The following is a 15425-nucleotide window of genomic DNA, read 5'->3' as shown; positions in this document are numbered from 1 at the left end:
GACCTTGGTGGAGAGAGCAACAGAAGTAACCTATGTCAAATTCTTTGATGTGTAAGGTAATAGACCAGGAAGAATCATGTGAGCATGAATATGGGCAGAGAAAGTAGGGTTTAAACTTTAAGTAAGATTTTTTTTTGAAGGGGGATTCTTTGGATGGTTCAGACCATAGTCTTTTGTAAAGAAGACTAATTACATTAAGATGGAAGGCAAATAGAAAGGGAGCATTTGACCAACCCCAAAGTTGAACTAGAACCAGCAGAAGACTTCTTAGCTACTAACTACTACTAACAACCAGGGCCAGATAAAGGGCAATTGGGCCCAATTACTGTGTTTGAAAGGGCCCTGTGCTAGCATCAAAATGATTTTTTTTTGAAATTGTGAAATATTCTTAGCAACTCCAGCAAGCATTGCTTCTGGGGAGAGATTGTTTTCCAGGCTAGAACCAATAAAAAACTATCTGATATCAACAGTAAATTAGGAAAAATTAAATAGCTTTAGCAATTATGCCCATTGAAAGTAAGGATATAAAGAAATTTGGTTTTAGAACAGTAAATACACAGGTGAAAAGGTTAAACCTAGTCTATCAAAAGTGACAAGACCAATCCAAGCAGCCTAGGCAAAGGGTATTGAAAAGATGTCTGAAGCAATGATCAACAAAAGTGAAGAACAAATAACTATGCAATTACAAGACATACAACAGTGAGGATAAGACCAAATCAGAAATTAAAATAAAGAACATACAAAAATGTTTTTAGACAATATAGTACAACAAGAACAAAGTTAGCAGTTAGAAGATAAGCAGCAGAAAGAAATACAAGCAACACCAGGAAATAAAGTGTATCAAAAATGGAAGCAAATAAATAAAGAATTGTAGGGTTAGCAGACATGCTAAGCAAGTATTAGAGCATGTCAAAAATGACATTGCAGAACAAAGAATTGTGCTGTTAGAAGAAAAGTGACAGCTAGAATTGGAATGAGTCAAAAATGAAAGTGAAAAAGAAAGAAATACTACATTAGAAAAAGAACACCATTGCAATCTTTGACACCAACAAACTATTTTGCAAAATCCAGTATAAACCTGCAAAGACGCCATAACCATGTAACAGACAGTTATTCTGTCTGTGTTGTCCCTAAATAGTCGTCCTCAACCTAAATTTCGTCCTCAGACTTTCACCAACTATGAGGCAATACAGCAGGAACTTCCATCTGCAAACTGGTCAATGCTTATCACCAGTGACATCAATGAGTCATGGCTAAATTTCAAAAAAAAACTCTTCTTGCTCTTGAAAAGAAACATTCCAGGGTTATTTTTAGGAAACAGCCCAAAACACTTCCCTTCCTCACTAAGGAAGTTAAGAAGCTGATTAACCAGAAATCTAGAGCTTGGAAACGGTATATGAAGAAGAGGAACCAGGAGACCCTGTCATTTTATAAGGCAGTATGGAATCATGTAACAGATTCTGTAAAAAAACTGAAATCTGCCTACGAGGAAAATTTGGCCTCTGAGATCAAGTTAAACCCAAAATCTTTTTGGAGACATGTCTCTTCTAAAAACCCAAATCATCATACTATTCCTGACCTTGTTACCACAGTGTATTACACTCATCTCCAATAGATAAGGCTGACATTCTAAATGCACAATTTGCTTCTGCCTTTACCCAAAATCCAGGCACCTCCTCACCAGATCCTCCATTGTATGAAGTGCTTTTCCCTATGCCTGACCTGTCAGTAGGTGAATTAATGGTTTTCAATAGCCTTGAGAAGCTTGATGTAAATAAGTCAAAGGGACCAGACAGTGTTCATCCACGTCTTCTTAGGGAGTGTCGAAAAGCTCTCAGCTACCCCTTGTGCATGCTGTTCCGGTTATCTCTTCAAAATGGGGAACTACCGCATGATTGGAAAACATCTTACAAAACCCCGATCCATAAAAAGGGACGAAGAGACTCAGCAGAGAATTACCATCCCATAAGCATCACCTCTGCAGTTGTTAAGGTGCTTGAGAGATTTGTTGATAAAGCTCTAATTCAACATCTTGAGGTCAATAATATCCTTTCCACATCACAACATGGTTTCAGATCTGGCAGATCTGTGGACACTAACCTTATCCAAACATATGAATTAGTGACTACACTGCTTGATGAGGGTTTTCCTGTCGACATGATTCTTCTTGATCTGTCCAAAGCATTCGACAAAGTTTGTCATGAATTCCTCATAATCAAATTGAGGGCTGCAGGTGTCAACGAAGGTGTTGTACAGTGGATTATGGGCTTCCTTTCTGAAAGATCACAGAGTGTCAGAGTTTTTGATTTGCAAGGAACTCCTCATTTCTCTTCTCCCACAACTGTATTAAGTGGCGTGCCCCAGGGCACTATTCTTGGACCAACACTTTTCAACTTCTATATTAACGAATTACCCACCCTTCTTTCAAATCTTATTACCCTTTACGCTGATGACTCACAACTAGTTGGAAAAGCGGCAACTCCCTCTGACCAGCAATCAATTCAAACAGATCTTGATAGTCCAGTAAGATGGGCTAACATGTGGCTTCTGACTTTCAATGTTGACAAATGCCATGTAATTCATTTTGGCAAAAATAACAAGCATCATAAGTATTTCCTTCAAGACAACTTCCTTTCTGCTGTTTCTGATGAAAGAGATCTTGGGGTTATTGTAGATCACCAATTAAAGTTTAGCAGCCATGCTAAGTCTGTTTCATCTTCTGCAAATAAAACCCATCGGTATCATAAAAAGAACCATCTCCAGCCGACACCCTAGAGTTCTTATGAAGTTATATAAGGCGCTTGTGCGTCCACGCCTGGAGGTTGGAATGTCATTGGCAGCCCCTTTCTTCAAAAAAGATAGGAAGTTGCTTGAGGATGTCCAGCGTCGTGCCACTAAGATGGTTACCAACATGAATAAATTTCCATACGAAGAAAGACTACGTCGTTTGAAGCTGCCAACGCTGACATACCGACGGAAAAGGGGTGACATCATTTTAACCAAAAAAATCCTCTCTAAAAATATCCTTCCCGGTCTCTTTGCACAGCCCTTGCATCCTGGTACTAGAGGACATTCTTTGAAGCTCTCCATGCAGCGTTCCACGAGTAGACATAGAAGCCACTTCTTCAGCCAAAGAATCATCAATATGTGGAACCAGCTCTCTGAAGAAACAGTTTCTGCTACTTCAATTGACATGTTCAAGTCCCACCTTGATAGGGAATGGCTCTACCAGGAGTTCCTTTACAATTGGGAAGCTGCAGAGTCCTCCACAAGAGTCTAATCTAACAGCCACAATCTACACCAAACGAATACTTTTATTTCTCATGGAGCATCACAAGGATGGATAATCCTTATATCGCTCCAAGCTGCGATTTAACGTAATTTAAGGCAATGTTAATCATAAGTCATTGGAACCATTCAATATTTTGTGTATTCACTGTGGAGTCATCTCTTCCTGCAGGAAAAATAGCCAATTAAGGTAATTTATTTGAGGGTTGATGCTTGATTCATTAAATTTAAACCACATGACTCATGTGACCCATAATCTAGAATTTAACTTATGCTGTTACAAAGGCCAAATTAGAAAGGAAAAGCAGTAAATTTTTGTACCTTGCCAAGGGCTATAACCAGGGGGAGAGGTAGCCAAGGTACAAAAGTGATGGTAGACAAACTATTATCATAGGTTTTTGTTTTTCTTGATTAATTCACTAGTTAAACAATGAAAATGCCAGTCTATGTGCCTTTTGTACTCTTATTATACTTATTGCTACCCTTGCAAATATATTTCTCCCCAAGTGGGGCCAGATATTATACTTAACCCAGGCCTTTTATTAAACCTTGATGATGTTATTACCTTAAATTGCAGCTTGGAACAATCTAAGGATTTTTTCTTGTGAAACTACACAGGATGATTGAAGTTGTTTAGTGAAAAAGTGCAGTTGGATGACCAGTAGCTTCCCAGTCAGGTTTACACTCCCTCAAGGGCCACTCAGAATCCAGCCTTTGTTTGAAAATGCCAACAGATTCTGCAGTAATTGTGTCTTCAGAGAATTTATTCTAACCATTAATGATTCTTGAGGAAAAGAATCAAGTGCAGACTTTGGATAGGGTAGATAACATAACAAGTTTCAGCAAATGAACTTTGGCTCTTGAATTATGACTACAACAGGAAGTAATGCTGGAAGAGTGTTGGCCTTCATTAATTATCTTAAATCACAGCTTGGAGTGAAATAAGGACTTTTGATCCTGTTGAATCACTCCTTGTGATGACAGTTGCATACATGGTTGATTAGATTTATAGGTTAGATATATTAATTTATAGGTTAGAATGGTATTGCCTCTATTTCTCCTGTATACAGGTGTTGGGAGGCTAGAGAATTTCTAACTTCAAGTTTGGGACAAACTAGTCCCTAATGCAGAAAACTTTGGGGAACAAGTGGAAAGGCTACTGTTGGTTTAGATTATATTTTAAAAAGGTATAGTATAGGGCCAAAGTAAGATAGAAAAAATAAGCAAATACACAATTAGGTTCTCTTGATTATGCACAAAACATAAATAACAATAAATTGTTAATATAAATGGGATTGTTTTGTTGTTGGTTTCAGTTTTAAATTTTCACACATTTTAATGTAAGTTAAATTTTATATTTTTTTTTATTTGTTTTATTAAAAATAACTATTAGATATAGAGCTGAGATTTTAATTTGGTTTTGTCTAAGCTCAGCCAAGGTTGGATGTAAATCTTTGGAACCCCTAGGCCGATCTGTGTCCCCCCCCCCCTAGTGGGGGACACAGATTTATGGGGAAATTCCCGGAAATTTGAGGGTAGTGGAAGCCTTGAACAAAAGGCAACTGATAGGTGATGAGCCAAAAATAATTAAGAGTGAGGTGATACCAAGCTCTCAGATGCCATTCTTGAGAGATATTGGACAGTTCATAAGGGCTTATGAGAATTTTTAAAAGGAACACATTACTTTTTCAAAAAAAACACATTACTTGTGTTTTTTTTCTGGGCCCCTAGGCCCAGGCCTAGTGTGCCTATGCGTAGATCCTGGGCTGAGTTCAACTTTCTTATAAAAAATAATTCTTTGTTATAGCCTATCATATTACCTTTTGTTATTTGTATATATACAAAGCTTTTGCTGGTTTCATGTTTTTTCTCAAATTGGCTTTATTTGGTCTGATAAACCAAATGTTGATAAAAATAAGCACAATAGATTCATTGGAGATGCTATTCTAAAGTTAAAATGGAGTCTTTGTTTTAAGCTTGTTTTCTAAAATTGGTTTTATTTGGTCATTTGAACTGAATCTTAATAAAAGGTAAGCACAAAAGATTATAAACCCACAATTTTGTATATAACGTAAAGTGGGGGTTCTACATTGGTCCCTGAAAATTCCTTATTTTCACTGTTTCAACTAGTCAAGATATTACCTTATTTTTTGCAATGTCTGGTTTTTATTTGATAGGTTCATTATTGCCCTTCATTTCATCTGTTTTCATGCTGTGAAGTAACTTGGTTGCTTAGATGGTAGTTTGTCTTGATTCCAAAATTTGAAATATGTAGTCACATGTATTCTGAAATGTTCTGGTTCAATATAGGCGAATTGGTATCTGAATTTTAATGTTACAGAGGAGGTTATTATTTTATTGAATAATTATCTGTTGTATGTTCGATTTCAAGGATAAGTTGTGGTAAGCCTATTAGCCTATCTCCAGTTAGGAAGAAAGTATATTTTTCCATCTTCATGAAGATTTTGGAGTTTCATTTATATGGTTGTAATTCAAAATAAATCATCTTTAAGTCAATCAACATTATGATTTCAGTTACACTTTAATTAATGATGGTCCAATTATAAATTACCACTATATTAAATGCATCTCTGGTATCTTTTTGAGGATATACATCAAAATCATAATCTTCCTTGACTTAATGATGATTAATTTTGTGTTGCTGCCATATTAAGCAAAAACCTGCAATCTTTTTGAAGATTGAAAAAGTCTTGCTTGTCTGACTCCATGCCTCTCTGTGGCACGAGAAAGGTACTAGACCTTGAATCACAGTTAAGATTCAGTAGCCTTTTTTTATTGCATGACACTAAAGATTATATGTCCTGGTAGAAACCTGCTGCAGTATAGTGTGTTCTTGGCATTTTATTGATTGCAAGCATTCTGAAATTTTTGTCTTCTACTTTTTATCTGTATATACATTTGTTTAATTCAGAATATTGGACCATAATGAGATAGCTAAAAATAAGCATGCAATTCAATGCAAAATTCAATTTTGCATAAAAGTATAACCATCATATATCCTGCAGAAGTTCTATATAGAAATAAAGCAAATTAACACTAGCAGGATTCCGTACTTCCTCTAGATTCAAAAAATCAAGATTTTTGGGGAGACAAAGGGATTCAAGACAGGAAACTAGGCTGTGGGCTTGGCAACCTTGACCCTGAGCTGTAAGTGAGCTAGAAACTAGATCCAAACTGGGTTTTCAAACTGAGGAATCAGAAAATTCAAGAATTCTCTAAAGTTCTGAATATTTCCTTTCACTTCCACGATTCACTTATCAAAATTTATTTTTGAATCTTTAGCTCTTAACCTTTCCAAGCAACAAATTACTTAATCCATCGAACAAAATAAACAGAAATAACCATTTTGTTCTGCGAAACCATTGTGGAAAAAGACCCATCTGCAGCAGCATAAGATTTTATCTTAAATTAAAACTAATTAATGATTTTAGAGAAAGTTATTTGGTTTCGACTAATACCAAGCTACTAAAAACTCTTCTTTCAAAACTGAGCTAGTGTGCATGGAAAACAGGTTCGTACGCAGACAAAATCTATGGCCTCCCCTGGAAAATTCACTCCTCAGAAAATTCCCCCGCAGGATATTACACCCTCCATTGAAAATTCTCTTACACGCAAAATTGAGCAGCCATTCAGTAAGTAAAAAATATGTTCCTCAAAATGTTGATCTGATGTCCTAAGGAGTAGTAAGATGACCAGGAGCTGGTTCTCCTACAATCACATTTGACTTCTAACAAAGGACTAGAACTCTCAATTACAGATCGAATGAGCATCCCTCAAAGTTTGTACGACCGTGAGGGGGAGGCTGGGGATAAGGAGTAGGCAGTGCTCCTCTTATACGGAATCTTCCAATTTTGCTTGTTTTGGGGTATAATGTCACTCTTTACTTTCATAAAAACGGCATAGACTAGACATATTTCCGGAAATCAAAAGTGGCTACCTATCAATCCCCACCTACACCCCCCGACCTTTGAACTAATTCTGTATTTACTTAAAGGCTCAATAAGAGTTACGATGTTTTGGCATTAACAAGTGCCCTTTTAGGCATCTGCCCTCCTTCCCTAACTACATACATAAAGATGAGATAACCCTGCTGTGGAGGTTTCAAACTCTCATCTACAAAGATTTTGTGCTTTTGCCCAAAAAAGATCACGGATGGGTGGTCAACACATTGGAGAGCAACTAGCCTCCTTCCCATGTCTTCTTTTTCCCAAAAACAACTGATTGAGATTTTGAGATAGCCATTTGATTTTAGCATAATGTCAGGTCAAATGTCAAGCCCAATAAATTTATCTCTGGGGATTACATCACATCCCTCTCCCCACCGTAGTCCCCAGGGAAAAGGCTATAAGTTTGCGATTTGTCCATTGTTTACTTATAGTATTTTTTTATTTGGAAAAATACGGGCATTTTGTCGGAGGAGTTTTCTGGGGGGGGGGAGAATTTTTAGTGGGGAGGAAATTTTCTGGGAGGAATATCACGGGATTCATATAAAGAATTTGTATTATTTTTTTTTTCTTTATGTATGTATGCCATCGGATGATTTGCCTCCTAGCACGCATTGCACTCCCGGCCGAATGCAGTGAATCAGGAGATTGGTACCTGCATAACGCAGACCGTTTGGTCAGCATGCGAAAAAGTTTTTTAAGCTTAAGTTTCATCTATGGATGCTCAATTTTACATATGGAGAGAATGTTACGCGGGAATCGTCTGGGAAAATATTCAGTGGGGAGAGAATTTATAGGAGGGAACCGCCAGGCACCCGTACGAATAGCGAATCGTCGGGCTTTGAAAGTGTTATATGCATTCTTAATTTAAAGCTACTGTCTGAAATTTAAAGGAAATGGGTGGAAATCACTAAAATATCAAACCACTTTTTTAGCAGCCAAAGCCTGCACTCACCAACCTCCAACGAGGTAATGTGAAGACAGCTCCTGTTATAAATGAACCAGTTGAAGAAACAATACACCATAGAGCTGGACAAGGGGAAATTCTTGAACCTGATCTCCCAGGTATGACTGTTTTACGCTAAAAATAAATAGCGTCGAATAACATTCAAAGATAGTATTTGTATTATAACACGAAAGAATTGCATACAGCTCAAAGTTTATTGGATGTAATCTACCTAAAATGCAATGCTTTTCAGTCCATTCCTCCTGTAAACCTATTTTTTCGTGTTTTTCAAATGATTTGAAAAGCAACTGGCTAAATAAAACCTTCACATTCGACTATTTATTTAGCTTTTAGTAAAGTTCAAATGATATTCTAACCTTCTAAGGGTTTCTCCCCCCCCCCCTTTTTTCTAAATTGAACCCGGCACCCGTTTTAGGTTTGAATGGGCTAAGTAAGGAGCAACATGTCTCAATTATATTTCCTTTTTCGTGACTACTTCGGTCGGATACACTTCTTTTGAAGTGTATCATGCTCATATAAATACCTACTCAGCGTATCTGAAATTGAACAGATTTCTAAAAAAAAATATTTAGAATTGGAATAAGTGGAATTCCTCTGGCCTCGAACTTCTACCGCGTTTTGGTATAGGGATAACTTTAGCTATTTTTAAAGCATGTTGGACTTAGTCCGAGAGGACGCGGGTTCGAATCCCACTTTACCCAATTGTTCAGTTGGGACGGGGGTCAGTGGCGTGACTCTGTAAGCTTAGCCAGAGTCGACCCAGCTCTAAATGGGTACCTGGAGAAATCTGGGGAAGGTAAACAGGAAGGGTGTGCGAAAGCACAGGATGGTTGGTCCCCAACCCCCCATTGCACTTCCTGGCTGAAGGTCCAAGAAACGGAGATCAGCACCGCCGGTAGGGACTGTAAAGTCTAATGCCGTATCCTTTACCTTCACCTTTTATGCCATTAAACAGTTGATAAAAAGAGGGGGTAGAATACGAGCAATAAGGCAAGTAGTTTTCTTACTAAGAGACGAAGAGCAGCCAGAAGAATCGTAATTTTTAACTGTTTTTAAATTTCCTAATTAGACCTAAAACTTTTATCCATATTAACATCTAAAAGGAATAATAGAGAGTAGAATTTGTATCTCTCGATAGAAGCAACATATTAGAAGCTAGAGTAGTATTACAGTCAGAGAGAATTCTCTCGAATTACATAGAAAAACACCCATGCACCTTTCATGGATCATTCCTTCCTCTTTCCTTCTGGCCACTTCGTATAGAAGGACTGGTTGTAAAAACTTGCGAGGGGGCTTATTTGATTGCAAAATTGGAAGTTTTGTGCCCTTCTAAGTGTCAAAGTTGGTTCGAGGGCAACTAGCGCCCTTCCTCATCAATTTTCACTACCCTCTCACCCAAGACATCAGATCAAAATCTTGAAATGGCCGTTCTGCTCTGAATGGTTGAACTGTTTAATAGATATGCCTCCAGGGAATACACCTGCTTCTTGGGGAAGGACAGCGAATTTTCAGGTGTTTTCAAATAGGTTTTATTGTGAAAAACTGGCACATGTTTGATCTGGGGTGTTCGATCCGCTCTAAACTTTCAGAGATCGTTCTTTGACTAAAGAGGATCATACGTTTTGTTAGGGGTGAAGATCAAAGATGAACCAAAAGCTATTGTCCCTAACCAGTTTATAAAATCAGCCTTAAGAACCTTGGGTCAACAGGAATCTAATACAAAAAGTTGTTTGGGGCCCTGAAAAAGGGCCCGAAACTTTTCTTTTAATTGGTTCGAAACGTATATTCTAAAGTCCGTGGTATTACGGGATCTGAATGTAGAAAAAAATATTGATTCCTTCTAAAACAGGTCCGAAAATGGGTCAAAATACTTTTTTGAATGGTTTGAAACGTGAAACCGTAATACCCTAATGTGATCCTATGGGATTAATGTCCCAAGAAAAATCAGTTTTGGGGGACCCAAATGAAACGTGGAAAAGAACTAAATTTTACTTTTAATAAATGCCTTGAAACTTATATCCTGAACCCCCCCCCCCTGGCCCACGAGATTTCAGTGCACAGGAATACACTGATAAGAACATTATTTCCCCGCTAAAATGAGCCCTGAAAAAAGGCAAAAGGTCTGTTTTTGAGGTTGGGCACGTGTTTCCCAAATATGGAGTCTGAAAATGGCAAAAAATTTTATTCTGATTGTGTTAAAACTTGTGACAATTGCTATCATGACTTGGGGGAAGGGTCAGACGTTTTGTTGGGATGGAGAAAGGGTATTGTTGGCCAAGAAATTGACCAAAAACTTGTTATCTCTGATCACTTTGAATATTATAACCGTAATTAACTGGGCCAAGGGAAGCCTAATGTAAAAAAAAACAATAATTAAGGGTTAATCCCCCCATACACACACAAAGAAAAATGGGATCAACAAAGGCTAATAAAAAATTTCTGTCTGCTCGAAACTTTAAAGTTAAGTCCTTGTGTCGAAATGACCCCAGTGAACAGGAATAGTTGTACAAATGTGGGGTCCCCGGGATAAGGCCAAGAAAGCCAAAACATACTTTCCTCTAAACGTCTTGAAGCTTAAACCATAAATCCTCGGTCTACTGGAGCCTGATATACAGAAAAGTTTTAGTTCGGGGACAAAAGCCCCTCAATATTTTGATTCCAAATGGCCAAAAAACTTTTAATTTGGATTGGCTGGAAATTCTCATTAATTCCTGTCTGAGTTAAGGAGAGCACACATTTTTTTAGAAGGAGGAGGGAGCGCTATGGACCTGGAGATTGGCTAAAAAACCTGTTGTCTCTGATTAGTTTGAAACTTGCAGTCGCAATTTCTAAAGCGAATAAGGATCTAATATAGAAAAAATAGTCTAGGGGTATGGTCGACTCTGTTCCCCGAGAAAAGGCCGATAAAGTTTTCTGGCTAATTCTGTACTTGTTTCCTTGGGTCAAGAGGCCCAAGGATCCATTGCACATGGACATATTACATATAAAAAAAATAGGGGATAAAGTGGCTCCCTTGAAAAAGGACCAAAAACTTTCTTTTCAGAACGACCTGAAACTTACAGTTTTTAGTTTATGGGCCAGGGAACTTCTAATCTACAAAAAAAGAAAGGTTTTTCCATGGGCCTACTAAATGGGGACCATAAAGAAAAAAAACAAGTAGAAAATTGGGCACAAAAAAGGTTGAAGAAACTCTTTTATTTTTGAAGAGAGTAAAATTCAAAACTGCAAATCCCAGGACAAGTGGACCTTAATGTACAAAAAACAACCCCCCCCTCACATACGACAAAGTGGTCCAAAAAAGTGCCTAAATACTTTTTTCAAATTGATAGTTGTTTTGATATCCTTAGTGCATAAAGGTCCTTTAAATTTACCTCTCCCCCTCCTTTATTTCAAAACCTGAGGTTCACTTGACATGCTGTGAGGATGCGGGATGTCAAAAACTTGTATCAGCGATATTTCAGGAGTGGCATAAGATGTTAATTTGAAACCACAGGGTATTAGAGTATGCACATAGTACCTTTTCGACATTTTTCTCAACATGTACTGAAAGTTACAACTTGATACTGTAAGCCGTGAGCCCCAAGGGTTTTCGGGTGTCTTGTCATTCTCAGGGGGATAGTTATTGGGTCTTTTAACTATCCTGAATAAGATGACCATCTCCAATTTTGATCGAATCTCTTTGGGTAAACGCCAGGCAAAAGAAGTTTGGGAGGGGTGCTGGTTGCTCTCTAATCACTTTTGACTCTGCTCTTGACTTTTTAATTTCTGATCGAATGTTTTTTTTCGAAACTGTTTTTTACTTGTTATGTTACCAATACCTTACGCGTCAAGTAATAATTGACTTGTACTTTCTAGGTATTGATTTAAATGAAAAAGATGTGAATGGGCTGACACCCTTGATGTGGGCTGCAGCTCATGGCCAAGCACCAACATTGAGTCTCCTTTTGGCAAAAGGGGCAGACCCCAACATCAAAAGTGATACTGGAGAAACGGCACTGCATTATGGAGCTAGCTCTGGACACCATGAAGTCGTCAGATTACTGCTACAAACTAAAATTGACGTAGATCCTGTTGATGAGGTACTATGATTTAGATATTCATTCATTTATACCAAAAGCTTTTAGAAAATGCTTGTCGAAATGTCAACGACTTTGACCTGGCTCCTTAGGCTATTCCAATTGTGATTAATTACACTGACCAAAAAGAAAAAAGTAAGTAACCTTGGTACGATTTTTCCGTTTATACCATCCATTTATGCCAAAATCTTTAAGCAAATGCTTGTCAAAATGTCAATGGCTTTGGCCTAGCTCTGTAGGACACATTACTTGCGATAAATTGCACTAACAAAAAAAAATCGAACTTTTTCATTTCCCTGAACAAAATGAGGAACAAAGATACGACTTCTCTGTGACTTTAAATGTGGAATCAAGATTTTCTTAGCAATGGCTTTTGCCTAAATATCCATTAACAGTTGTAGTTTTGGTAGATTTTCCCCGTTTCGTCTCTCAACTGAAGGATCAACTTACGGTTGTAATATTTTTGTTGCGTTTTAAATAAAAAGTTACTTTTTATGTTACGGTTCTAAAAACGTTACAATTATGTTAAGTTTTTGAATAATTATGAGATTGCTCATTTTCTGAGCATTCTGTTTTTCTTTATGAAGAAATTCGACTGTTTCCTGTTTAGTTACGCTGCCATGAGAATGGACATGGTTACCAACTTGCATACTTTTCACTTGAAATGCACGCATTTATATCTCAGAGGTGATGCGCAAGCAGTGGCAGCTGTAGCAAGCAAATTTTTTGATTTGCACTCTTTTTGGCCTTGATTTGCACTTTTTTTTACGTCAGCCTTTGGCAACCTTGTCCTAAGTTCCATGATTGTAATTGGATTCAGTAGCTTGTTTACTTAAGTGATATTTTTTTCTTGAAATTATTAAACTTTATGTAGGATTATGGAACAGTTCTATTAACATTTCTAAGGTATCTGGCAAGATTCAGTTCATAATGAAGTAATTAAAATTTCGAAAATCCTGCCTCATTAAGAACAAGTGTGAAGTTTTCGGCACCCTTCATAGTTTTTCGATGGAGAATATTCTCAAACTATCAAAGGAAGTGACAATCTTACATTAGTGCAATCTAGTAACTACACGAACTACAGCCAATAGTAAGCAAAAAATAACGCTTGAAAAAAAACAACTAATTAGTAATAAAAAAAATATTATGCGACCCCTAACTGATTCAGGAATGGTAAACTATCAAAATGTTATTTTGATAACCAATTTAAGGAAACTTCGAAAAATATTCGGAAACTCCCTAAAAAGGGCGTTTAGTTGAAACAAACAGTACACCGTAAGAATCACCGTGGCCGAAAGCCATGTACGGGAAACATATAGCGCTATGATGTGAACAAAAGGAAAATAGTTTTTTGCATTGGTAGCACTGATGTGTTGTCTTTTTGTCTCCTTCTCCGCTCCTAGAGGGGCACTTCCACCTCATAGAAATTTATTTAAGGGTTAATTTCAAAAGGAGATCTCGATTTCTCTATACCTGTAGGCTGAGCACTAAAACACAATGTTAATTCCAAAATTCCTTTTGTGACAAAAACTTTTTCTTCATATACGATATTGTGGATAATGTCAAAATCATAGGTTACGACCATAAATGTCGTTAAGGGTGAACAGCGATGATAACGTAGTTTGTTCTTTACTAGTTCCTCTAAGAAAAAGCCGAAGGCATCTTCCTGTGGTTAATGTATGTTAAGAGATGAGAAGGGATTATCATAGTAAAAGTTTATGGTAAATTATTTGAAAATATGTGTAAGATAAAAGTCCACATACACCATGAATATATGCACCACATGATAGGGGCTGGAGGGAGATGTCTGTGGAGCTCAAGACTCGACATCATCTACATGTCAACTTCCTGTCGATCTACATGTCAACTTGTCCTCAGAGATGAATGGTGACGTTCCTTACTGAAGAGTTTCTGGAGATTTAATATTTGTAGTTTGTATAGATGACCTATTTTGTGCAGGGCGACAATCATGACGTCATTTTGACTATACAAAGACGATTAATTGCCAGGCTTAGGCAATTATTAGCAAAATTGGTCTCAAAACCGCTTCATTTACCCAACGAAATATAAGAGATGCACAAACTATTTCACGTAGAAAACCGACGAAAACATGACGTTTTGCTGAAAAAATTTTTCGTTAGAACTGGTTATTTTTTAAGACTGGTGCCAACATTTTTTGTTACCAAAGGTTGGTATGAACTCGGACCCTCCGTTTCCGGAGGAGTGTCATTAACTTTTTACTGGTATAATTGTGGGTTAAAAGTTATTAATCTATTATAATCTTATCAGCTGCAGATTAGGGCGCAAAATAACGGCTTCACATAAAAAGAAACTTCCTAACTGTTTGAACTAGATTCCTTGGCCGTGAGACGAAATAGCTTTGATTTTCAATAAAATGACACATGCTGATTGTATATTGAGAAAAAATTCGCTTGGCCTCAGGCTTCAGGTACCTGCTATGTAAAATCTTGCGATCGTTTTCACAGAAGACTAGTGATCAGCTGAGAATTAGCGACATAGGCAATCGTATAGGTAGAGAAATCAGAGAGCACAATTTAGACACTGTTTTTCAGTTTTCCAGCAGGGTATTTCTGACCAGTCTCAAAAGTCGAGGGGGTGAGTTTCTCCTCTTCATAATTTCTCGTGCTTCATAGTTTTCACATTCTCAATCCTTTCTGACGGAGAGAAAACTGAGGGTTTTTTTAATAATCATTTAAAAATTGTCCATTAGGGAAATGTTTCCATGATAACATGCCTAACCCAAAGACGTGGCGCAGAATTTTGACATTTTTGGGGGTATAAGGGCTGAGCGTTTTGATTTGAAACTGATGTGAGTATTTTAAGAGGAGGAAACCGTACAAGCCTCCATAGGGGGCGTAGGCCACTAAAGAATTAGTAAAAAATGATTCAAGGGTTGCTGTGGCCTAGCAGGACTCACTCAGTAAATGTAATCTGGAAGAGTTCTTTCAATAGCTTGAGGGTATTGTGTGGATCGACAAAGATTGCGCTCCTAGGGTATTTTTGCTAAATTCCCTATTAAATGGTTGAGATCATAAAAAAAAATCAAGATCTGTGGATGTTTCGTGGGAGAGGGGGCAACATTGTAGCTTTGGACCGAGTAACATGGAG

General features: G+C 37.5%; 1 protein-coding gene across 2 annotated transcripts in view; it reads left to right on the top strand.

The window, feature by feature from the left end:
- Positions 1-15425, top strand: part of LOC136035348 (DNA-binding protein RFXANK-like) — a 34749-nt gene that overhangs the window by 2086 nt on the left and 17238 nt on the right. For both annotated transcript variants that reach the window (XM_065717093.1, XM_065717094.1), the window contains exons 2-3: positions 8189-8318; positions 12076-12299. In XM_065717093.1, the coding sequence (XP_065573165.1) occupies positions 8189-8318; positions 12076-12299 (354 nt within the window). The remainder of the gene's footprint in view (positions 1-8188; positions 8319-12075; positions 12300-15425) is intronic.

This window comes from Artemia franciscana, chromosome 14, assembly GCF_032884065.1.
Source record: "Artemia franciscana chromosome 14, ASM3288406v1, whole genome shotgun sequence".
Lineage (NCBI taxonomy): Eukaryota > Metazoa > Arthropoda > Branchiopoda > Anostraca > Artemiidae > Artemia > Artemia franciscana.
The sequence above is the reverse complement of the archived record's forward strand: the minus strand, read 5'-3'. Positions and strand labels throughout refer to the sequence as shown.